Below are 27384 nucleotides of genomic sequence, written 5' to 3' on the forward strand. Positions count from 1 at the left end.
ACAAGACTAGATAATCTGAGATGTCGTCGCTCTGCTGCAGAATTTCAACAGCATCAACATTGATTCCATGTGATAATATTAGATCTAGAGTATTATTATGACAATGAGTAGGCCCTGACAGATGTTGTCTAACTCCAAGTTAAGAATGTCTTTAAACGGCAATCCCAATGCATCTTTTTCCTTATCTACATGTATATTAAAATCACTAACAATTAGAACTTTATCTGCAGCCAGAACTAACTCTGATAGAAAATCAGCAAATTCTTTGACAAAGTCTGTATGGTGCCCTGTATACAGTAGCCAGCACAAATCTCAAAAGTGATCATTTACACTAGATAGTGTTACATTAAGCACCAACAATTCAAAAGAATTATATTTAAAACTAGACTTCTCAGTAATTCTGAAGATATTACTTTACATTACAGCAACACCTCCCCTTTTGCCTTTCAGACGAGACTTGTGTTTATAACCGTAATCTTATTTACTGGTGGACTCATTTAAAGTAAGGTATTCGTCTGCTTTTAGCCAGGTTTCTGTCAAACACAGCACATCTAGGTTATAATCTGTAATCATATCATTAACAATAAGTGCTTTTGAAGTAAGGGATCGAATATTCAGCAACCCAAGCTTTATCATTTGTTCATCCATTATATCTGGTTTTTATTTGTTGAACATCAATTACATTTTTACCCTTAAATGGGTTTAGGAGTTTTTTGTATTTCCTAATTCGGGGAACAGACACAGTCTATATGATATCTAGGTGAAAGTGTCTCTATGTGATGGGATTATCTGACCTTGGTGACGCGAGGCCGCTAGCAGACGGTTGGTTTAGCCAGTTTGTCTGCTTCCTGACCTGAGCCCCAGATTGTCATGTTTGAGCTCTAAGACTATGTGCCATATTACTAGAGAGAAGAGCAGCACCATCCCAGGAGGGATGAATACCATCTCTTTTCAACAGGTCAGGTCTGCCCCAAAAACTTTTTTCTATTAGAATTATTCAGATAGATTCTGGGGCTTTTATTCGGGTATAATCTGCAATCTCTGACCCAGTTTGTTTGCTGGCTTCCATGGCTGCACTACTCTGTGTTTCCTCCACCTGGCGACCCGGGGTGTGGGAATACTGGCACTGGGCGGAGTCACACAGACAACAACTAAAACACACGTTCCCACACGGAAATCACAGTTCCCAGTGGAATAACTGGCTGTAGCTGTAACGTAACTCCACACTGATTGATATTGTCAAGACACAGGTGTGTTTATTAAAGCAAACACAGGAAAGTATACAGGAGTACTACAAGGAGTCACCACATGCAGCTGTTTGCTGGTAAGCTGCTGACCGTACACAGGATCGAGGCAGAACAAAAACACTGGGAAGTACATCAACAGAAGGATCTCAGTCATGCCAGCTTCCAGGAAATTATCTCAACAAAGGACCATCAGTTTGTCCAGGGCTTCAGGTTAGTATAACACATTGTACACAGAATTACCTTCATCAATGGGAGTAAATCACAAACAGAAACATTCATCACATTTCTTTGAAGCGGGGTTAACATCAAACAGTCACTTAACTTAAAGTCACAGTCACAATCTTTCTCCACACGGGTCCATAGATGGGTAAATCCACAAATAAAGGTTACAAGCAGAGTTCCAAGAATCCATGAAATAGCAGCAGTCCAACAGGTAAGTAACATAAAGGTGAGTTCATGAGGAGAGTGAAAGTCCTTTGAGAAGTTATGAGGCCAGACAGTAGCCGTGTCCCAGTTCAGAGGCGGTATCCTTCCAAGGCCATGAAGCTTGGACTGAGCTTTGTTAAATGGGACGGTCTGTTATTATTCAACTGAACTGTCTATATGCATTTTAAACATATTATGTTCTTTGTCCTAACATATTTAATTCAACAGCTCAGGTAAATCATATTACCCATTTCATCAGTCAGCTTCATGTTACGGATAGACTACTTGACTGCCCCTTTAAACCCATAATTCACACCCTGCTTACCCCCCCACATACTAGAATCCAAACAGCATACCATTATTTATAGAGTGATCAGTGGTTGTTCAGAGTTTCATTTGTATTGCTTATTATTTATTTAATTTGCTATTCTGCAATAATATTGTCAACAAGAAACAAATTGTCCACATTTTTGCAACTCAAAAATGACAAATTTCCAGTCATATAGCTTTCATTCAATGTAGGAAATACATTTCACTATATTTTATAGCACATTTACAATACTAGATTGCGAGAATGATATCTATTATTTTAACAGTGATCACAAAAGAAAAACACACACCTCACCGTTAAACACACAATTTCGATCATGCAATTAAAGTATTAATTTACGTTTCATAGTCTTTCTTTCATGTACACACACACACACACACACACACACACACACACACACACACACACACACACACACACACACACACACACACACACACACACATACACACACACACACACACACACACACACACACACACACACACACACACACACACACCCTTTGTCTACAATTTACTGAAACATAGACATAAAACAAGAAAAAAAAAAAATATATATATATAGTACAATTAAAAGAGCACTAGGCACAATCTGCTGTATCACCATACACAACAACCCTGAAGAGAAAACCGCTTCACGTAGAAACAAAAGCAACCGTCACAAGCGCACAACAGTGAGAATTACACAGTACAGACTGAAATACAGATCAGGCCCAAACGAACACTTTCTTACCCATTATATGTTCACTTGCATCTCAGGCCACCGTTTGAATGTTTGAACACAACCTGTCAGAAGTTCTTCATTGTTGTTTTAGTTTGCCTGCACTAACTTTGGTCCCACAGCAACACCGTTACAGTCAAGAATGTACTGCAAACAGCCTTGTGGAGGAGCTTTCTGCGGTGGGCCGTTCTTCACATCAACCAAAGCGTCCTTTTCAACAGTAACCTGAAACACACAAACACACACATCTCATACATGTGACATGCACAACAGAGAATCCGAGCTGTTGACTCACTTGTACTTTGTTCTGCACAATAGAAAACATTCAACTTGCAAAATGTTATCCTAACAAATGTGAAGAAGCTTGAACATAGATTTTTTTTTTAGTTGGAGTAATTTATTATTTTATATAAACAGAACTAGAATAATCAAACATGTATGTTAACATACAGTTTAGAGTTCAAATATCTTCTTCACTAATATTTGTTGATCATCATTCATTAACGTTTTTGAGATTTAAGGTAAATTTGAGGTAAATGTTACTCTCATTGCACCTTTTAGATTCAATATATTTAACTATCAAGGTAATATATTTGCCTCAGTAGGCTTTGAAAAACAATTGGGGAAAACCCTACATATTGTTGCTCCTTGCATTGCTAAATTCTAAACAACATTTAGTTGCTTAGGCATATTGAATTAAATAAGTCTTTATCAGTTATCTATTATATGAACAAAATATTTTAGTAGTCAGAAACTGCAATTTGAGTTGGACAGAATTGATTGAGTTAACTGGGGGGGGGTGTAAAAAAAATTGTAAGTCAGCTTTGTTTTGTTTTGTCTTTGCAGTGTGTTGTTACTTCATGTACCTGTTTTGGTTGAATAGCAGTTGGTCTTTTGGGATTTTGTGACATAACATGATTCATTTTGGCAATGACCATGTCTGCTATAAGCTGCTGGTCCTCCGCCTGATGGTCCCCCTCTAAAGGCATAGATGAACCCATTACCTACCCACAAAAACACAGGTATCAGTGATATTACATGAAGAGTAAAACACAATGGTTGAAGATACAAACCTACATAAACGTTCTACAATGTCTTTGTATATCACATCTATACAACCATTTTAACCAAGCCATTTTAAGTACAGCACATACCTCAGTAATGTAATCTTTTCCATCTTTTCCATGAATAGCTTTTACAGCACAGATTTCAAGGCCTCCAAATATTTCGCAGCAGGTGTCTACCCAAAGCTTATACCTGCAAGACAACGCAACAGGCTTAGTCATGCTTAGTCCTGTAGCAGATGCTGTAAAGCTTGCCACTGTTGTGTGGGTTACCTGTCTGTCATAGCCACCTGTTCCACCATGGCAGTGCCAGTGTTGGACTTCCAGTTACCTGACACCGACGTCCTCCTATGAAACGAGGAGCATTCTTCTTCTGTCAAGAACAGCATTTAGCTGAATCTGAGATGTGTTCAGAAACTCTGCAGAAAAGCATCTTTACTCACATGTAAGCTTTGTAATCAATTCCAATTTTCTGGATCCTGATGTCATATTTGGGTTCGATGAATGGTTCACATGTGCTGTACGTCTGAGTGATGGCCACCAAACTAGCTATGTCCTGAAACTTTGTGTGGTTCTCCACTTTCACCTTAACAACACATACGATTAGATTAAATGTTTAACTACATAATCACAAAGCTCTTCTTCTACAGTCATTGTTTGAGTTTCAGCGTTACCTTCCCCACACCAGAGTGAGCGTTCCCGATTTTCACCACAACGGGAAATGCCGGCATGGTCACCTGGTTTGTTTTCGAACAAACAGATTATCTATTCATTTAATTATGCAGATAATAGTAATTGATCACATTGCTGGAAAAAAAATGTTTGTGAAACAATCTCTTACCATTTCTTTATAGTTGGGGTAGAACGTCTGTTCAATTAATGGAAATTTCTCCTGTCCAAGTTTCTTGTATGTGCTGATCAGACATGCAAACTGCAAATAAGTTTAGAGAGATGAGGCTAGAGATATCAGACATCTATCAAACGCCATGTCAGACTGAACGTCCTCAAACTTACGGCCCAGGGTTTGTCACAGAGGTTGTAGATGGACTCCAGGGAGTTGATGCTGGGAATACCAGCATACTGCAGTCCGATGATTAAGTTACGGAAGTCCTCGTTCTCTGTCATGCTGAAAGCATGCTGTCGGATCAGGACAAAGTCGGGCTTAAATGACCTGTAGGCACATACAGTACACAGACATAAGTAACTGTAGTTATACATGCAATGCTTGACATTTATGTCACAATGGTTCTCCTTCTAACATCCATTCAGTGCCCCATCTGTCCAACTGACAGGCCAATCATGATCGCGATCAGGGTGTCCCTGCTGCACTATTCTCACACATGAAGGTTTTGAAAGCTGCACTCGCAGAGCATTATTACATTTACCGTTTTGCCGTTTCCAGACTGAGTTGGTCCTGTAACAGCCGGTGCTGTAAATCCTGTTTTGCTTTTGGCTGGGCGCGTGTCTTTTTGCAAGAGTGGAAAACAGCCGTGCCAAGGCGAGTTTGTCCATTCTTATGAATAAGCATCCTAATTTTCAGATTTAACAATTTTACATTTAATCGTTTAGCAGACGTTCTTATCCAAAGCGACTTACAAATGAGGAGAGCACTTGAAGCATTTAAACTAACAATAGGACAACAATATGCAAGTGCTGTGACCCTTCCCATTTTAGTATAACACAGTATATGTACTTTAAAGGTGTGTTAAAGAGATGTTGTGCCTCTTTGAGATGCTGGCCCCACGAGGCAACGTTCACTTGCAGAATGCAAGCTTCTGAATGGCAGGTAATAATAATTAATAATAATAATTCATCACATTTATATAGCGCTTTTCTAGGTACCTAAAGCGCTTCACATGGAAGGGGGAATCTCCTCAAACACCCACAATGTGCAGCATCACCTGGATGATGTGACATAAGTCTCGAATATAAAGGTACAAAGGGAGCAGAGCCAGTGGTTGTTCTGTAGGAAAGCATCAGTGCCTTTGATTCGAGTGGCAACTGGGAACCATTGCAGGTTTATAAGAGGTGTGATGTGTGTCTCTTCGGCTCAATAAAGACACTCTTGCTGCAGCATCTGGATCAGTTGCAGAGGTTTGACAGTGATGCTGGAAGACCTGCCAAGAGAGCATTACAATAGTCCAGTCTGGAAAGAACAAGCGCTTGAACGAGGAGTTGTGGGTCTAATAGGAAGGGTCTAATCTTCCTAACGCCGAAAGCCAACATGATACTATACATTTTTTTCCCAATGCCAAGCCTCCTCGTCTAAATGGACAAGTAGGGATTCGAGAGGGTCAAGGAGGCAGATGTCGCTGAACTTATCCAGCAGAACCAACGCGCCGCTCCCCACGCAACCCCCGCAACCTGAACAGACTGTGATTAACATCTCGGGACTGAACCTAACTGAGGGAGAGACGGAAGTGCTAAGTAAAGGTTTATCTTTTTGCCCCACCAATGCTGTTAATCCATTCAAACTCAAGATAGATACTTTTATCACTCCAACTTATACCTTTTTTCAACCCCTAAATCGAGTCTATCGAGGCCTATTATTGGTAACTCTGTGCGGTCAATTTCCACTGTTGTCAGCACAGAGTCACTAATCAGAGAAAATAAACCTTTCAGAAAGAAAACAACTTTTGTTCCCTACTCGAATCTGAACCCTTCCATTACTACATACAAGTATTTAGTGGAAAACGAGTTTAATAAGATGCAAAAATGCACGCCAAAAGAGATCGAATTTGTCACAGTCCGAATTAAAGAGTTTGAATGAATTAGAAAAGAGATCAGATATTCTTATTCGCCCTGCCGATAAAGGGGGTTCAATTGTTGTAATGGATACTGAAAAATACAACTTGAGTATCATGTCCCAACTAAATGACAAAGAATGTTACACTCTACTAACTCGTAATCCCCTAGAACATCATAAATCGGAGATTGATCAGGTATTGGAGAAGGCATTACAAAGGGGTTGGATCACTAAAAAAGAAAAAGACTTTCTGATTGTAAAACATCCTGTATGTCCCGTATTTTATGGACTTCCCAAAGTACATAAATCCCTGATTGATCCACCACTCAGGCCCATTGTGTCTAGTATTGGGTGTCTAACTGAAACTCTGTCACAATATCTCGATTTCTTTAAAAAAAAATATGTTTATGAATTACCATCTTATTTAGGGGATACATCCGACATATTGAGACATTTAGATTCGTTTGAATGTGACCATGACTTCATGCAGGTAACTTGTGATGTGCAAAGTTTGTATACATGCATTCCTCATAAAGCAGGGACTGAGGCGTTACTATATTTCTTTGCAAGACGGGCAAGACGGTCTCTTTGCCTGTCTGCCTAGCTGCCTGCTGTGTTTTGTTTGCTTCGAGGCTGTAAGCTCCGTCTAAGCCTCGTATTAGCTTTGTATTTCTTGCTGTTCTGAACCATCATTTACTACCATTTCTAGTTGTTTATACTACTAAATACAGCTTAGACAACATCCCAGATTAACCTGACATCGCTAGCTTCCGTTATTGTTAGAATAACACGCTAGTAACTCGCTAGTCTGTTAACGCGCCACTCGTGCGCTCAGTTATTTATTTATTTATTTTCTCGTGCGCGCCCGCGCCTCTGAGTTCATTAAAAGCCCAGGTGAGTAAGAATCAGTCAACAAACACGGTGAGTAATGTCTTGTCCTGTTATTGTCACCTGCACTTCATGTTACATGTTTAGCATAGCCTTCCCCGTCGGCAATATAGGGTTTATATGTGATAAATGCAAGGAAACAGTCAGGCTGACGGAGAAGATTTCAGAATTAGAAACACGCATCCAAACTTATATTGAGGATAGTAAGTGTGCTAGAGCTTTAGATTCTACTTTGGATGCGCCTAGCATAGTGAACTCTTTACATGATTCGGTTCCGGCTGAATTATTGCCTGTGCAACCAGGCAGATGGGTGACAGTGAGGGATCGCTCTAGTCACGGATCAAAAAACCACTCTTTCGTTCCGATTACCACAACAAATCGATTTGCCCCACTCAGTGAAACACCCACTGAGAATTCTGTTGATTGTGCCCTGGTAATTGCCGATTCTATTACACGGAACGTGAAAATAGGGACACCAGCCAACATAGTCACATGTTTGCCGGGAGCCAGAGCGCCTGACATCAAAGCAAATTTAAAAGTGCTGGCTAATGCTAATCGTAAATTCTCTAAGATTGTTATTTACGTCGGCACTAATGATGTTCGACTCCGCCAGTCGGAGATCACCGAAATTAATATTAAAGAGGTGTTTGAACTCGCAAGTACGATGTCAGGCACTGTAATTTGCTCTGGCCCCCTTCCTGTTCGAAGGAGTGATGAGATAGTTAGCAGATTGTCATCACTGCCTGTCTGCCTAGCTGCCTGCTGTGTTTTGTTTGCTTCGAGGCTGTAAGCTCCGTCTAAGCCTCATATTAGCTTTGTATTTCTTGCTGTTCTGAACCATCATTTACTACCATTTCTAGTTGTTTATACTACTAAATACAGCTTAGACAACATCCCAGATTAACCTGACATCGCTAGCTTCCGTTATTGTTAGAATAACACGCTAGTAACTCGCTAGTCTGTTAACGCGCCACCCGTGCGCTCAGTTATTTATTTATTTATTTTCTCGTGCGCGCCCGCGCCTCTGAGTTCATAAAAAGCCCAGGTGAGTAAGAATCAGTCAACAAACACGGTGAGTAATGTCTTGTCCTGTTATTGTCACCTGCACTTCATGTTACATGTTTAGCATAGCCTTCCCCGTCGGCAATATAGGGTTTATATGTGATAAATGCAAGGAAACAGTCAGGCTGACGGAGAAGATTTCAGAATTAGAAACACGCATCCAAACTTTAATTGAGGATAGTAAGTGTGCTAGAGCTTTAGATTCTACTTTGGATGCGCCTAGCATAGTGAACTCTTTACATGATTCGGTTCCGGCTGAATTATTGCCTGTGCAACCAGGCAGATGGGTTACAGTGAGGGATCGCTCTAGTCACGGATCAAAAAACCACTCTTTCGTTCCGATTACCACAACAAATCGATTTGCCCCACTCAGTGAAACACCCACTGAGAATTCTGTTGATTGTGCCCTGGTAATTGGAGATTCTATTACACGGAACGTGAAAATAGGGACACCAGCCAACATAGTCACATGTTTGCCGGGAGCCAGAGTGCCTGACATCAAAGCAAATTTAAAAGTGCTGGCTAATGCTAATCGTAAATTCTCTAAGATTGTTATTTACGTCGGCACTAATGATGTTCGACTCCGCCAGTCGGAGATCACCGAAATTAATATTAAAGAGGTGTTTGAACTCGCAAGTACGATGTCAGGCACTGTAATTTGCTCTGGCCCCCTTCCTGTTCGAAGGAGTGATGAGATAGTTAGCAGATTGTCATCACTGCCTGTCTGCCTAGCTGCCTGCTGTGTTTTGTTTGCTTCGAGGCTGTAAGCTCCGTCTAAGCCTCGTATTAGCTTTGTATTTCTTGCTGTTCTGAACCATCATTTACTACCATTTCTAGTTGTTTATACTACTAAATACAGCTTAGACAACATCCCAGATTAACCTGACATCGCTAGCTTCCGTTATTGTTCGAATAACACGCTAGTAACTGGCTAGTCTGTTAACGCGCCACCCGTGCGCTCAGTTATTTATTTATTTATTTATTTTCTCGCGCGGGCCCGCGCCTCTGAGTTCATAAAAAGCCCAGGTGAGTAAGAATCAGTCAACAAACACGGTGAGTAATGTCTTGTCCTGTTATTGTCACCTGCACTTCATGTTACATGTTTAGCATAGCCTTCCCCGTCGGCAATATAGGGTTTATATGTGATAAATGCAAGGAAACAGTCAGGCTGACGGAGAAGATTTCAGAATTAGAAACACGCATCCAAACTTTAATTGAGGATAGTTAGTGTGCTAGAGCTTTAGATTCTACTTTGGATGCGCCTAGCATAGTGAACTCTTTACATGATTCGGTTCCGGCTGAATTATTGCCTGTGCAACCAGGCAGATGGGTGACAGTGAGGGATCGCTCTAGTCACGGATCAAAAAACCACTCTTTCGTTCCGATTACCACAACAAATCGATTTGCCCCACTCAGTGAAACACCCACTGAGAATTCTGTTGATTGTGCCCTGGTAATTGGCGATTCTATTACACGGAACGTGAAAATAGGGACACCAGCCAACATAGTCACATGTTTGCCGGGAGCCAGAGCGCCTGACATCAAAGCAAATTTAAAAGTGCTGGCTAATGCTAATCGTAAATTCTCTAAGATTGTTATTTACGTACTCGCAAGTACGATGTCAGGCACTGTAATTTGCTCTGGCCCCCTTCCTGTTCGAAGGAGTGATGAGATAGTTAGCAGATTGTCATCACTCAATGGCTGGCTGTCTAAGTGGTGTCCGCAAAATAATATAGAATTCATAGACAATTGGAAAAGTTTTTGGGGCAAACCTGGCCTGTTGAAAAGAGATGGTATTCATCCCTCCTGGGATGGTGCTGCTCTTCTCTCTAGTAATTTGGCTCATAGTCTTAGAGACAAAACATGACAATCTGGGGCTCAGGTCAGGAAGCAGACAAACTGGCTAAACCGACCGTCTGCTAGCGGCCTCGCGTCACCTAGGTCAGATAAATCCCATCACATAGAGGCTCTTTCACCTAGATATCATCATATAGAGACTGTGTCTGTTCCCCGAATTTGGAAATCCAAAAAACGTCCAAACCGATCTAAGGTTAAAAATGTAATTGATATTCAACAAATAAAAAATAGATATAATACAGATGAGCAAACGATAAAGCTTGGGTTGCTGAATATTTGATCCCTTACATCAAAAGCACTCATAGTTAATGATATGATTTCAGATTATAACCTAGATGTGCAGTGTATGACAGAAACCTGGCTAAAACCAGACGATTACATTACTTTAAATGAGTCCACCCCTCATGATTACTGTTATAAACATAAACCTCGCCTGAAAGGCAAAGGGGGAGGTGTTGCTGTAATTTATAGTAATATTTTCAAAACCACTAAAAAATCTAGTTTAAAATATATTTCTTTTGAAGTGTTGGTGCTTAATGTAAAAATATATAATATAAACGATAAATCAAGTTTGAGAATTCTGCTGGCAACTGTATACAGGCCACCAGGGCACCATACAGATTTTATCAAAGAATTTGCTGACTTTCTATCAGAATTAGTATTGACTGCAGATAAAGTCCTAATTGTTGGTGATTTTAATATACATGTAGATAATGGAAAAGATGCAATGGGATTGGCATTTAAAGACATTCTTAACTCTATTGGAGTTAGACAACACGTGTCCGGACCTACTCATTGTCGTAATGATACTCTAGATCTAATATTATCACATGGAATCAATGTTGATGCTGTTGAAATTCTGCAGCAGAGCGACGACATCTCAGATCATTATCTAGTCTCATGTAAATTACATTTAGCCAAGGCTGCAAAGCCGACTCAGTGTTACAAGTATGTTAGACCTATCACTTCTGCAACTAAATATTGCTTTATCAATAATCTTCCTAATCAGTTTCATCGTCTCAGCATCCCAGATAGCTTAGAAGAACTTGATATTGCAACAGAAACTTTTAACTCTCTCCTTTCCAGCACTTTTTATATACAGTTGCTCCGTTGCGCTTAAAGAAGATTAAAGAAAATAGTCCAACGCCGTGGTACAACGAGCACACCCGGGCCCTTAAGAGAGCAGCCAGAAAAATGGAGCGCAACTGGAAGAAAACAAAACTAGAAGTATTTCGGATTTCATGGAAGGAGAGCTCGATTGCTTACAGAGAGGCTTTAAAAGCTGCTAGATCTGCTTATTTTTAAGCCTATTAGAAGAAAATAAACATAATCCAAGGTATTTATTTGAAAAAGTGGCTACACTGACGAAAAAGAAAGCTTCAAGCCCAGAAGTTTCCAAGAAACACAGCAGTAATGACTTTATGAACTTCTTCACTTATAAGATTGATAATATTAGGGACAAAATTATAACTATGCAACCGTCTACTACAGCATCACATCAGGGACAGCATTAAAGTCTCCCCGAGGTAAAATTTGATTCATTTGTTGCCATAGGAGAGGAAGAATTTTGCAAACTCGTTAATTCATCTAAATCGACAACATGTATGTTAGACCCTATACCGACTAAACTACTGAAAGAGATGCTTCCAGAAGATCCTCTTCTTAACATCATTAATTCATCTTTGTCTCTAGGATACGTACCAAAAGCCTTTAAGCTGGCTATGATTAAACCGCTTGTTAAAAAAACGCAACTTGATCCTACAGAATTAGTCAATTACAGGCCGATCTCGAATCTACCTTTTCTGTCAAAGATACTAGAAAAGGCAGTATCTTCACAACTGTGTTCCTTTCTTAAAATAAATGGTATCTGCGAGGATTTCCAGTCAGGATTTAGACCGCACCATAGCACTGAGACAGCTCTCATTAAAGTCACAAATGATTTGCTCTTATCATCCGATAGTGGTTGTATCCCTCTATTAGTGTTACTTGATCTTAGTGCTGCATTTGACACCATTGACCACAACATTCTCTTAAATAGACTAGAAAACTATGTTGGCATTAGTGGAATTGCACTAGCATGGTTTGAATCATATTTATCTGACCGCTATCAGTTTGTAGCAGTAAATGAAGAGATGTCTTATCGATCACAAGTTCAGTATGGCGTACCACAAGGCTCAGTACTAGGACCGTTGCTGTTCACTCTGTACATGCTACCTTTAGGAGATATCATTAGGAAACATGGAATTAGCTTTCACTGTTATGCTGATGATACTCAGCTCTATATTTCTTCCAAACCTAACGAAACTCACCAATTCACAAAATTATCGGAATGCATAGTTGATATTAAAAATTGGATGACTAGTAATTTCCTACTACTAAATTCTGAAAAAACAGAGATTCTAATTATTGGACAAAAAACTTCCACACGTAATAACCTAGAATACCGTCTAACACTTGATGGCTGCTCTGTTAAGTCTTCGTCGTCAGTTAGGAACCTGGGTGTGCTCTTTGATACCAATCTTTCATTTGAAAGTCACGTGTCTAGTGTCTGTAAAACCGCATTTTTCCATCTTAAAAATATATCTAAATTACGTCATATGCTCTCATTGACAAATGCGGAACAACTAGTTCATGCGTTCATGACATCAAGGCTAGATTATTGTAATGCTCTACTGGGTGGTTGCCCTGCACGCTTAATAAACAAACTACAGCTAGTTCAAAACGCAGCCGCTAGAGTTCTTACCAGAACCAGGAAGTACGACCATATTAGCCCGGTTCTGTCAACACTGCATTAGCTCCCTATTAAACATCGTATAAATCTCAAAATATTGCTGATTACTTACAAAGCACTAAATGGTTTAGCTCCCCAGTACATGAGCGAGCTCTTAACGCATTATAGTCCTTCACGTCTATTGCGATATCAAAGTTCTGGCCAGTTGATAATACCTAGAATATCTAAATCGACTGCTGGCGGTAGATCCTTTTCCTATTTAGCACCAAAACTTTGGAACAATCTTCCTAACATTGTCCGGGAAGCAGACACAGTCTGTCAGTTCAAAGCTAGACTAAAAACACATCTCTTTGACCTAGCATTCACATAACACTCTATAGACTTCTATAATTCAATATTAGGCTGCTTAGATTAGGTCAGCCGGAACTGGGAACACTTCCCTCAAATCCTGATGTACTCGTTACATCATAAGAAGAATGGCATCTACGCTAATTTTAGTGTCTTTGTTTATCCCGAGGTTTTCCCGCAGCCTGCTGGATCCAGGCCGTTTCCAGATCTGACGAAGGACTTTCGCCTGGACCCGATGACAATGCAGTGCTGAAGTGCCAACTAGCCTCTCCCTATGGAGGATCCCTATACCACTCTACAGATAAAGCGTTGTGGAATTTTTCGGTTCGCGTACCTACCCAAAGTGATAAGATAAAATAAAAATTCTGCATCAAAATTTATAGACAAGTAGTTTGTTTAGGCATGGTTTGTAAGGAATTACAAACCTGCGCACATATATTCAAACGCACATAACTATAGAATCGATTCTTAATGCGCATGTGAACGCCATCAGCGTCTGTCACAGGTTCACGTTTAAAGTCTGTTTAGAGAGAACGGTGTCGTCTTAGCGGCCCCTAATTTAATAACAAATGATCATTTAGACGGAAGTGAATCAATCAAAACTAACTTTAGCTGGAAAAAAAACATTTTTCAAGAGCCACTATAAAACCAAACCAATCTCAGTTACCTTAAATTATATGTTTATCTCTGTAAAGCTGCTTTGAAAAAATCTACATTGTTAATAGCGCTATATAAATGAGGATGACTGGACTTGACTTGACGGGCCACTGATATAGCTCCTCCCAATGAATTCTTACTGACATTGTCGGAAGTTGTTTTAACAATGAACTATTTCCAGTTTGCGGGCGACTATTACCTGCAGAAGCGTGGGGTCAGTATGGGTAGTTGTTTTGCACTGTCGTACGCATGCCTAGTAATGGGTTTATGGGAAGCGAAATTTATTGATAACCCTGTGAACAACTTATTCCTCCCTAAAATTCCGCTTTGGAAGAGATATATTGATGATGTTTTCTTCATTTGGATGGGGACTTCGGTTGAATTGGATATATTCATGGCCTATATTAACTCTACCACACCCTTCCTGAGATTTACAGTAGACCACTCCACAGACAATATTAACTTTCTGGATCTGACTATTTACAAAAATTCTCAAGGAGGTTTAGAGACATCGATTTATCGTAAACCTCTTAGAAGAAATACCCTCCTCAGAGCTGAAAGCCACCATCCCAAACAACTGATTAAAAATATTCCTATTGGCCAATTTTTACGGCTTAGAAGGAACTGTAGTAGTGGTGCCGAGTTTGAGTGCGGGTCATTAGAAATGACAGAGCGCTTCCGTAACAGGGGATATGTTGTAAGTGATATCCCTGCAGCCTATGAACGAGCCAGACTGACGCAATGAGCACATCTCCTAGTTAAAACCAAACGCATCAGTGCAAAGACTCTGCTTCTCCACAGATTTCTCCCATATTGGCGGAGAAATAAACCATGCCATTAAGAAACAGTGGCACATTTTGCAGAGTGACCCAGCTCTTAAAGTTATATGCGCAGAATCACCACGTATTACTTTTAAGCGCCCTCGCTCACTGAGTGACAGGTTGGTCCACACGACCATGAGCCCTCCATCAAAACCTACGTGGTTACCGGCTCCTCCCTTGGGTTCTTACTGATGTGGGCACTGCACCCAATTTTGACCCATTGCTCTAACTCAAATGACACAAAGCAATTTTTCCATCCCCAGTCAGGTAAAAAATATAAGATCAATTCTTTCATTAATTGTAACAACACCCACGTGATTTACAGGTTGAAATGTCCATGTGGGTTGGTAGGTCAGACTAAACGCCCCCTCAAACTACGCATTGCAGAACACAAAGTAACAATTCGTAACAGAAATATAAACTATGCAATTGCGAGGCATAATGTACAAGCTTATCATGGTTCTAATGCTTCCATAAAATTTTGGGGTATTGAAAAAAATTCTACACTCCCAGCGAGGAGGTGACATAGTGAAGTCACTATTACAACGGGAGGCTTTCTAGATTTTCACCCTTAACATAGTAGAACCAAATGGCTTTAATGAGGAATTGGGCCTTTCATGCTTTTTATAATTCATGTTTTTTTATAATTCACATTCTCAGTTAATTATAGACATGTTGTTAGCGGGTCTGCATGTAAACTTTTTATTTTTTTATTTTTTATTTTTTACTTATGTGTGTGTGTTTTTTTATATGTCTGTGTGTGTGTATATATATCTATATATATATATATATTTATTTATATGTATATATATATATATATATATATATATGTGTATGTATGTGTGTATTAATAATAGTTGTTGTTGATTGATTTTTTTTGTCTTTTTTTTGTCTGTTTGTTTAGACTTGAGTGCTTGTATAGGAAAGGATAATTGTTGCACCACACCCACCTAAGCCAGTGGCCAATACCTTGAATTTTGACTCTTTAAATTCTGTATATTGTTGCCATTGACAGTTTGACTCTGAAGAAGACGCATGGGCGTCGAAACGTTAGTCATTCTGTACTAATAACAATATTAAAACTACTGTGCTCCGGTCCTGCTCCTTGGTCCTAGCTAGACCTTGGGTCCTTTTCCTCAGATTTTTGTGTCCTGTTCAGTGAGCATTAACTAGGCTGAAGCGCAAGTGACTCCTTTCTACTGTTCTAATCTTCCTAATGTTGTATAAGGCAAATCTGCAGGACCACGCAGTACTAGCAATGTGCTCTGTGAAGTTTAACTGATCAATAATCACAACTTCAAAGATACGACTTGATTTGTATCATAAACAGAAAAATAAGAGTTATTTGCATAGAGAAAACTGCAAAGAACATAGTATTTGTTCTATTTCCCATCCGTGTGGTGTCAGGAAACAAGGACTCGGAGTTGTGGTTCTCCCCTCAGCACAGACAGGGGGCTGAGCAGACGGGGAGACATCATGGACGATTGGGGGGAGATACCCACACAGGTGGAGGACGAAGATGTCCATCTGCTAAATATCATCCACCTAGCTACCAGAGTGGAGGTCTTCCCCTGGACCTCATGGAAGTCTGCCGCAAAACTTTCCATTGTCTAGCCCTCTCAACAGGTGGGCCAAGGGGTAGACCGGGATCTATGTGATGGTAAGTGCCTGCCATCACGCCTCATACTGGATAGACAATTCCATCCAGCAGTCCTGTCATGTTTTGTGGAGATGAAAAGGCACTGGGACAAACCATATTCTCACCATGTGCTTGTTAAAGGGGTCCTATAATGCCCTTTTCACAAGATGTAAAATATGTCTCTGGTGTCCGCAGAGTTTGAATGTGGAGTTTTAGCTCAAAATACCCCACATTTATTTTTTATAGCATGTTAAAATTGTCACTTTTTGACGGTGAGCAAAAACGTGCTGTTTTTGTGTTTGTCCCTTTATGTGCAAATGAGCTGCTGCTTCCGGCACAGGGGGCAACAGCTTATGTGTGTATGTGTGTGTGTGTGTGTGTGTGTGTGTGTGTGTGTGAACATTTTAAAGACTTTCAGCCTTTTATGTTCAAATCGGAGTCGGACAATGATGGAGAGACTCAAGAAGAAGTGACAACATGTAGACAACATTTCTGAATGGTTAGTTGATACATTTATTTAGCTGATGTTGAGTTAACTATCTTCTGGTCATTGATTAGCATATTCTGTTTACACCTGGTCACTTCATGTGTTTTTACTGATCAGATAGATATCCGATTTATAAAAACGATTCCATTTACACTTGGTCACATAAATGTGTTTTTGAACGGATATACAAAACGGATATAGCCTAAATCCGATCTTCAATTCCCGCAATTCCGATTTAATGGAGTTAACGTCACCGAAATCAAAAGATATGAGCTGCAATTTATTGATCATCAGCTAATTTCAAAATCAAAGACCACAATAGGAGAGAACGGCAATGGCACATGGTAAGATAATTTCGTTGCTTTACTTTTAATGAAGATGATTGTGTGTTAAGCGTCTGCGACTACTTTCACTTTGATTTGCAATAGTTGTGCGTTGGCTTGATGATGCTCAGCTGCTCTCATCTGCAGCGATTCGTAGCCCACTGCAGTAGTGCCGTCATATCTGATTATAACATGACATATATAGGCATAGCCTATAATACGCTCTCACATGTTTATTTGTTAGCATTGTTGGGAGGAGTAACATTAACATATGTGGTTTCAACCAGATGCATTTCCACAGTTTAAAGTGGCCAGGTGTAAATTGCCCCTAGGACAACTCAAGGTATCACACACCAGACGTGCACTTTCTCAGTTTATGGCCAGCAATATTGTTATGTTTAAGGACATTATTAAATTAAGATAATATCTGTACTATTATGATTGTATTGTAGCTCCAATTAAATACAACCGTTGCTGAGTCTGCTATAGAACACTTTACCTCAAGACGTACATTAACTGAATTCATTGAGAATTTCACCTGAAAATCCGATAATTTTCATCCACGCAGCTGATTTCTGTAAATTAATGTAAAACAAAATGTATCTTGTATCTATCTTAAGTCAGTGTAAATGGGGCTCTGTGGCGCGGCAGGATTTTAAACATGGTCCTGGGTGCCGCGGACAGACGCCGAATGGCGATGCCGGTGTTTGTACACACTCATAGAAAATAATGTGTTCGAATTTTAAAGTGTAAATTGCAGGTTAACCACCACAACCAATTAATGTGCAGATTAAAGTGCTCAATATGTAAATATTTAAAAATGTCTGTATTAAAATGCGTTAAAATAACATTTATTGGGGTTTCTTCAAAGGTAACATGTTTTTTACCGTAACTGGGTGATGACGTCATAAAAGGGAGTAGCAACCCATACTCCTCTAGATTCCTACTGTTTGTGGCTTGACTATGGACAATTTTGAATCAGTCAGGTGTGAGAGAGGGGAGGAAATTGCCAGACATCATGGCCCTCAAAGAGTTATCAATGCTTGGTGTGAGGAAAATGAGTTGAGGGTTGGCCAGGTGTCATGGTGAGTAGCTTGAGCTAGCTAGGTTAACCTGGTGCTAACCCGGATAACATTAGGGAACAAAGTCTTTTCAAAATCTTGTCGTCATGTAGAATAGCAAGGAGGGACAACGACTGAAGACATTATTTACTTACATGGTGTTAGTAGTCCTAATCAGAGCTGTGGAGATGCACACACTGCACAGGCACAATGGCGCTTTTGCTGGCATCTGCAGACAGAAACGCGATATTGCGTGTGCTAAATCGCAACTAATTAGCGATGCTCATTGTCAGAAAGAAAAAAAAGAGATCGATGTCACTATCGCTGTGTTTGACAGGTGTTTGTGTGGGCTATGCCACCCAATGGAATCAGCATGCTGCTGTGAGGTGAACGCGTTTTGGAGTTTAGTGGAGCAATCGTCGACCGGTGTTCAGACGATTTGTGCTGCCTTGTCGAAATATGCTACCCAAGCGCGAATCGATCGCAGAGAATGTAGATTCATTCTCTATTGTTTCCATAATGGTGTAAATCTCACAATATTATGACCTCGTTATTTCATTTAAAATTTGTATGGGGAGCATATTTTGATATTTTAAATGTACTAGCAATTATCACATTTGATATAACAAGTAAAAATGACATAACTGTATATTATATGAAACACAATTATAATAAAATTCGAAGTTATGAGTACTGTATACTGTACTGTCGTTTTTTATTTTTTAAAACGGTGTGAAAAGTAAAAATTATCATCAAATAATCCATTAATCTGATGTGCCTCACGCAGCATCCTGGTTTTGACGCATGCTGCCTGAACCCGTTTGTTTAGCGAATAGTTTACACTCATTTCAGGCAGAATCACGGTAATCTCACAGCCAGCACACACGAGTATGTTTACAATTGGGTTATTTCATTCATCAACACCATTTTTGCTAGCTGAGTTAGGTCTCCTCCAATATAACTGCTAGCCTACTTGCCGTTAGACTACCGGTAACTCTAAGCTTGAGTCCCTTTTATGACGTCACGCCCAGCCTAGTGGAAGGGAGAGGGAGTGTAAAAAGTACCAACTTTTCATATTATATTCAGCATTTTGGCATAAAAAAAACCCTACAAAAACAATGGTGGGTGGTTCTTATCTTTATGTTTATTAAGCACATTGCATTATCTTCGTGAAAAATGTAACCTGCAATTTACACTTTAAAGCCTCTCGTTCGGTGTGCGACCCCCTTAAGCCGAAGGCACAATGTGTTGAATGTGGAGAAATGTGTCAAATGAAGCGCTAAAAAAACCATCAAAGCTGCAGAAACATTTGACCTCAAAACACCCGGGCTGTGTTGGGAAGCCAAATGAATATTGTTTTAAACAGTCATGTTAATATCGCTAATTGTATTTGATAAATTATACTTACACTATGTAATTTGGGGTGAATGAACATTTCTGCTAATGAATAGAGTGAATGTTCCCCTCTTGTGTGTCTGACCCATTGTTACAGTTAGCCTGTTACAAGATTGGTTACTGAGTAAACCTGCAGAGTCTTTTTTATAGACAGTTTTCATCTATATAGATGACTTGACCTAGTCTGCTACAGTGGCATAACAGATTAACAGCAGAGTATATCATTGTACTTTTTGAATTCTCTGTTATTCTGTGTTCATACTATCATATCTGGAAAGGTGGTCCTTGGAATGTATTTAAATAGTCATTGGTGGGCAATGAGTTGCAAAAGGTTGAGAACCCCTGCTCTGGGTTTATGTCAATTTTAGGGTGAATGATGTCACTAACCCGTGAAGAAGCTCATTGTAGTCCCTAAAAGCCGTTTGTTGTAGTCCTTAAAAAGCGATTTCTGTCAAAGCAAATATCTCCCTTTGCTTTGAACTAAGAGTGTCGTAACTTTGCAGATGTTTATGCTCAAACAGCAACATTACACACTAACTAAAGTTTAAAAAGTGAAATCATAATCAACCACCCCTTTAAGGGTTTTGTACAGCTGGATATCCCAGGTATGGGGGAAGGGAGCTAGTCCTCATCAGCCTGCTCGCGTGAACCTCACATCACAGTACAACGAGGGCTACCCAGATTACTGCGGCTATTGCCCTCACCCCCTCATCATGTCACAGTCTAAACGGCTCAAGGTAAAGTAACAGTCCTACGCCACAGATGCAGCAAATCAACCCTGCCGATCTCCTGGGTGAGAAAAACAGGCAGGCTTCATAGGGCCGAGACCTGTTCCCCACAGGGTTCACGTATGGAGTCATTGCAATCAGTCCCTCTCGGTCTGAGGTTATTGGTGTTGATGGCTCTCATTTCCCTGGGGCTGTTGAGAACGAGAGCATATCAGAGCCTGTGCCTTGCACACTGGCTTAGCCACAGAGAGAAGCTGGAGAACCCACACTTCTGCTAGAGAAGGTCCTATCCCTCTAAAAGATGAAGTAATGAATGCATCCCTTCTGGGCTGGGTGTTCAACAGCAGAACGGTGCGAGGGGTTTCAGTCGTAGCCTATATGAACAGGTCGATCTCCACAGCTTCACAGTCTGGCAAAGAGACTGAATGTGTGGAGCAGCACTGCGACAAAAGCACATAGAACAACTCATTATAATCAGTGATGATGTCTATAAGACAACCTTATGACCTTTCTGACGTACTCTGAGCGCTCGCGCTACTTCTGACACGAAGAACAAATGGATTTGAATTAGTCGCTTGGTCGCATCCAGCGTCGACAGCCTCAAGCAACACATCACGTCCGGTGTTATTCTCTCACGTATAGAGCAACATTGAGACCAAATATCACTCAGTTGATCAGAGATATTCTCTCTCACAGACAATGTTGTTACCTTTTCCATTACATTGATTTCTGCCTGATTGAACTCCCGTTGCTCATGTTTCCCGCTATCCTGATTAGTATGAGCAGAATGGTGCAGTTCCATGACTGGATTTTTTTAAAACAAACACCATTTCAGAGGTAAAGGCAGGTCAGATTGGATGGGGAAATTGTTGGAAATTGCCTGTTTTTGTGCTTCCTGCAGGAACTATTGGATGAAAGCAGGGCCACGAGGAGGGATTTGGGAACATATCAGTTTGTGAAGGGTACACGTCAGCTACATCCTGTTTGTTAATTCTACAAGTGCTCTCACTGCCCCATATTGAACCATTAGAGAGCATTGTCTTAAAGCATCTTTCTCTGAAGACAGCGTTACTGCTTGCGCGCACTATGGCAAAGCAACTGAAGTGAATTACGTGCTCTGTACATTCTTCTTGTATGTAGTTTGCATTGGGGGGATTAAAAGTTATGCTTAAATCCAGTCCAGCTTTCGTTCTTAAAGTCAGTGAAACAGCAGGGACAGCCTGAACTGTGGAGCTATTGCTGTTTTTCCTCATTGCAGGAGGAGCGTCCAGTGCATGCTTTGCATATGTGCAAAAGATAAAGTTACTACAGAAAAGTAATCAGCTCTTCATCTCTTGGGCTGACGTTTATAAAGGGAAACCTATATCTCATTAGCGGCTCGCTATAGAGGGTTGTTTCCGCCACAGAATTGCAAATTCCGTCACGATTGCGAGATATAAAGTCAGAATTGCGTGATATAAAGTCGCAATTGTGTCTAATAAAGTCAGAATTGTCTTTTTTCTCCTTAGAATTGGACTTTATAACGCGCAATTGCACGTTTATATCTCGCAATTGTGACATATTTTCTCAGAATTGTGAGATATAAACGTGCAATTGCACATTATAAAGTCCAATTCTAAGGAAAAAAAGACAATTCTGACTTTATAACACAATTGCGACTTTATATCATGCAATCCTGACTCACTCTCACTGGGTGGTGAATGCAATTATGTGTTACAAGAACGCAAATCTACAACCTCCGCCAGAACTTCGAGCTCACTCTACCAGAGGAATGGCTACTTCCAGGGCAGCGTTCAGGAGTTTTTCTGTTCAGGACATCTGAGCTGCGGCACGCTGGCCATCACAGCACACTTCTGTGAGACATTATAGACTGGAGATGTAACGAAACCGTTCCCTGCTCATTCAGTGTCTGTGTGGGAGCTGTGCATGATAGGGCACATTACACACGTCTCTAACACAGCCCGTTTTCATGTTTTCATTTTATATGTATGATAATCTATACTCATATAATGTCTCATATAGTCATTTTAGACATTGTTTTGAATATGTGTCTGAAGACTTATGTGAATTCATGGGCCATTTGTGTAAACAGAAGCATTGTCTTAGTGACGACAAGCCACTCAAATCATTATGAATGGCCTTTTATTATAATTGTCCTTTATTACATCCCAGGATAATGATACAGCTTTCATGTGACGCATCAACTAGTTCTCTCTGAGTGGGTTAATTTAGCTTTCATACTGATTGAAATTAAGACATTTTGATGACTGTTATTGTACACACAATAGCACATTAGATTATAGAAACTGATGTTTTTAGATAATATTCAAGTTATTGCACATTATCTCCGTTATTGCAGTACAATATGAACAGCTTGAGGTTATTTATAAACACAAGTTTACCTGACGATCTTGTTTTCATTCTGCAAAACCTGCACAGCCACGTTACATGATCCATTAGCATGAGCCACAACACTGATGTCACCAAACTCAGCCTGAATTACAAAAGAAATGAAGGAATAAACAAGAATATTTTGATTTGATTTGTCTTTTGACTTTCATAAACTCACCTGTTCAACTTTAATGTCATAACCTCCATTCAGCTTTTTTCCTCTAAAGAGTTTGGCCCTGTAGAAAAGGAAAAAAATGAAAAGGGGAGAAAAAAGATGATTTAAAAAGTGATAAAATATACACTTAAAATATATTTCCATTGTGTCTGATTTGATTGTTCTGTTCAGAGAATCATCTAAAAGGAGATGCTCAGGTCAAAATAAATTGTATCATGCAAAAAATCATAGGAGTTATTTGCATTTCACAAGCAAATAAGAAAAATTAACTTAATTATGTGCTTTATTATCTGTGAACTCATGTCTTTAATTATCTATTTGTCCAACACTAATAAGAATAACTGTTAGTTTTAGGGTACAACGGGACTAAAGACACACTTTAAGAAAAATTTGCTTTCTACCATAGTGTATGATTGCAGAAAAAATATGTTTGTATTGAACATTGATGGAGCAACTGATTCTGTGTGGGAAAAAATCATAAAACTGGTTTGTTTGTTTAAAAATTTTATAAATATATTATAAATGTAAAGGTGAGGTCTTTTACCCCTTAGACACACAGTGTAAAACCAGCACAGGGCAAAGGACACACAGTACTACTGATACAAATACTTCAGCTAAAATAATGTTTTTAATAATGTCCAAGTTAATCCTTGCTCAAAATAATCACTTTAGCAAAGTTTTTTTTACAGCTGTAGTGCCAACATTGATTTAGACTGCTGATGTACTGTCAACTCAGTAACACAAAGCTATAATTCAGAGCAGTGGAGTTTCAACTTCTCGCTAGTAATTACACATGTCAGAAATAGTGTCATGAAGTGCACTAACAGTAGGACTGCTAAACCTCAGCCGAGTGTTTCTCCACACAGATGTTCAATGCTGATCCTCTAAACACTTCAGCACTTCAAGTCAAAAATCCTATTTATGCGCAGTAAAAGGTAAGCTGGTGTAGTTGAGTAAAAGCAGTAGTTCATAGGGCTAGTATACTGTACAGTAGAATTATTAACTCCTAAATGTCTGAGCTGAAAGTTTTGGGCCATATCCCAATACAAAAGAAAGCATTTTAATGTCAACATCTAATTATTTTAATGTATTACAGTCAAAGGCTATGATATGTCAAATTTGTTCACTTACAGCATTTGTGTAAGGGTAAACTGAGCCAAGGAACCCTATAGACAAATATATAACAACCAGTGGAAGATTTTAATTTCTTAAACATTGAATCTCTTACTAGAACACTCTGCTCAAGAAAATAAATCGCTGGAGGCCTTAAAAGAGCACTAAAAGCATTAAAACACTAAAGAGCTGTAAAAACGATACAGATGGGCAGTATGTAAGGTGATTGTATATTTCCAGAATATTAGTCCTGTAATAGATCCGTGTGTCTTCATCTGCGAGAGGATGTTCTTTACATTGGGAAATTACCAATGACACAGCTCTTATAGATAAAGGTATTGTACTAAAAGACAGGTACAGTAGATGACATACTTCATATGCTCCAGAAAACATTAAACAGGCATTAAAGAGGACACAATAGGAGGACCTTATATTGAAGATTTCAACATATTATGGTCTTTAAATTAAAACTGTAGTCCATCGTCACCGTACCGATCCGAACACAACAGACTTCCTTCAGCTTTCAGGCAGGGGTTATTGCTGTTCACTGCCACACATCTAAACCTATGCTCACTTTGGGTATTAGTGACCCATTTCATCTCAGATGATTCCCAATCCCAACTAAGCACATGTATTTTTCTCAATGAAATTAATTGAAATAAGCAGTTCATTCCCTGAAAAGAGCTCAGCTGTTTAATACGCCCCAACAGAAAGCAACAAACAATAAATTAACATAATACTAAAAAAGAAAAGTAAAAGGAGAAGCAAACACTTTTTTCACTTAATGTAACAATAATCTATAATTGGCAATTAATTAGTTACCTAAAGTTAATTACTAATTAAGTAACTAGAAACCCTAAAAAACAAGGCTGTGTTTTTCCATTTGTGACCACTACATGAATGCATGATTTAAATCAGCAAGAGCCATAATATAAATATATTAATGACAAACCTTTTGAACATGACATGTATTATAGGTTATTACATGTTTCTTTTTATGTATTTATTTTTTGAGCTTTGACACAAACAGGAATTAAAGAGCTTGGGTCGTGAAACGATGATATATGTGGTGTGTGACCTCTCAAACAGCAGTTGTTTGTCACATGACTGAACAATATCTGACCATCACCTCTGCATGTGTACAAATACAGAACTAAATAATTAGCATGACTTCACTCAGATTCACATTAATCGTTTGAAGAAATGGCAGGGAACTGTGGATAAATAAGATATGAAATAGTATGTAAGCATGAGTGTCACCTGATTTGCTAAACACTGGAAATGCTCCAGATATTTCCTGCTCCTCAGATTCACCCATACTCCTTTACATGTCCATCAATAAATCAATCAACTTATTTATACAGCACAATAAAAGCAATAGTAGTTGGCCATTGTGCTGTACAAGAGGATGAATATAAAAAGAAAGACCGCAAACCAAATGACAAAGGAAGTTTACATCAAAAACATCAGAATTATTCAACATTAAAAATCAAAGACAGTTGTAAAAGCCTGGTAAGTATATTATGGATAGTGGAAGACAATTCAACAATTTTGGACCAGCAATAGAAAAAGCACGGTCACCAAAGCAAGTGTATTTAATAATAAATATGTGTATTTAATAATAATAATAATATATAAATCACATTGTTTTAGAGATGTCTCTTGTCTCAGTGTTAATCCCATGCTCACACTAGAGACTCAGTTTAATAGAATCAAACACACTTTAAGCGCGTGAACCAGAGAGACCTGCGATTTATGCAGTGATGGCGTTGCCTTTTCCCAGTCAATACCAGCAATGAAACGTGCATTTACTATATTCTCCACCAATCAGATAATGATTAAGCTCAGCACTAATGCAAAAACAAGGATAAACCAAATAACGCTTGTTTATCAGAGAGCATCAGTGAAGAGCATTGCTCCTACCAGTCGTGCTGGGCTCCGTCGATGACCAGCAGGGTCTTGAGGCTCCGGCCCGGCGTGGACACGGGCGTCTGCTCCACCAGCCCGGCTGAGGCGGCCGTCTGCTTCACCACACTGCTGATGGAGCTGAAGAAGCCCGAGCCCGGGGCCTGCGCTGCGGGGGCTCTCCTGTCCGGGCCCGGGGACCCCGGAGCGGGGCCCGGGGGGGGGGGCTGAGGAGGGTCTGGTTTCTGCAGGTCAGACATGTAGCCATTTGGCAGGTTGGAGATGAAGGTGCTGTCCGAAAGACGCCGGCGCAGGTAGTTCATGATGGAGACTAGAGGAGCTGGAGATAGATGCAGAGCGTTTATCCCACAGGACACAGTCAGAGCTGGGATGCTGGGATCCTCCTCGAGTCGCAGTATTTCCTCCCCTCTCTGCTTTCACCATCTCTGATGTCACACATGCAAACAGCCAATCAGACGCTTGCTGCATCCCTGCCTGAGATGCTCGTCTCTCTCCCCTCCCCCATGCTTCACGACAGAAGGGTTCCTGCAGTGCATGTGTGGGGGAAACAACAGTCTCCTCATAGCAGAGCTCTTCTGTTTTACTAAAGGTTCACACCACGCTCTTACTGATTTACTGCATGCTTTATCACAGCTTACCCTTGATTCTTGTTGGAATGTAAAAAGACATTGCAGTATATTTGAACTTGACTTTAATTTATTATTAACCGATATGCAATCTTGACAGACGGACTTAGAGCCAAATAAAAATGCTCCCGTTTTAATGCTTCATTGTTTATTTTCAATTTATCGTTTGTTAAGTTTCTCAGTGTCATTATTCATCATTATCCTTCTGTTTAAAGCAAATTTGGTGTTTTGGCCAATCCGATCACAAGTGGTCTAGTCAAGAGAGATAAATTACCATGTATACCTGCTGTTTAAATGCCTCTGGATTTTCACTGGTGACTGGATTTATTTGAAGGTTGTGTGTCTGATTGTGTCTCTACATCAGCAGGAGTAGCAGAGGCTGCTGCACACAAATCATGTCTATAGTCTCACAATTATATATCATAGCAAGTTAATATTGAACTGAATCTGAGATGAGGCACTATTCGGCACCGTCAATCAAATTTCATCTTTATTTTCATCTAGAGATGCTACATGATTTTGGCATGTTTTTCCACACCACAATGTGTACCACATCAATTCATTGGTCAGGCTGGTTTCTTCTGGTTAGAACCGGGACAGTTTTGTTGTGCTGCTTTTT

General features: G+C 39.8%; 1 protein-coding gene across 1 annotated transcript; it reads right to left on the minus strand.

Annotated features, from left to right (window-relative positions):
- Positions 1–1234: 1234 nt before the first annotated feature.
- On the minus strand, positions 1235–26664 carry LOC143733414 (synapsin-2-like). Its single transcript, XM_077225120.1, has 11 exons — positions 26137–26664; positions 23104–23161; positions 22937–23028; positions 4806–4962; positions 4633–4722; positions 4466–4528; positions 4235–4377; positions 4065–4139; positions 3882–3984; positions 3594–3731; positions 1235–2952 (listed from the first exon to the last, which is right to left on the minus strand). Exons 1-11 carry the CDS (start codon positions 26439–26441, stop codon positions 2818–2820), a joined length of 1359 nt encoding a protein of 452 aa, XP_077081235.1. The 5' UTR covers positions 26442–26664; the 3' UTR covers positions 1235–2817.
- Between the last annotated feature and the right edge of the window lie 720 nt (positions 26665–27384).

This window comes from Siphateles boraxobius, unplaced genomic scaffold (genome assembly GCF_051911475.1).
Source record: "Siphateles boraxobius isolate OS27281-9 unplaced genomic scaffold, OSU_SipBor_1 99, whole genome shotgun sequence".
Taxonomy (NCBI): domain Eukaryota; kingdom Metazoa; phylum Chordata; class Actinopteri; order Cypriniformes; family Leuciscidae; genus Siphateles; species Siphateles boraxobius.

Coding starts and splice junctions, on each gene's coding strand:
- LOC143733414 (XM_077225120.1), bottom strand. CDS start 26,441: ATGAACTACCTGCGCCGGCGTCTTTCGGACAGCACCTTCATCTCCAAC. Junction 23,162..26,136: donor GACGGAGCCCAGCACGACTG/GTAGGAGCAATG, acceptor CCTTTTCTACAG/GGCCAAACTCTTTAGAGGAA. Junction 4,378..4,465: donor CTCACTCTGGTGTGGGGAAG/GTAACGCTGAAA, acceptor TGTGTTGTTAAG/GTGAAAGTGGAGAACCACAC.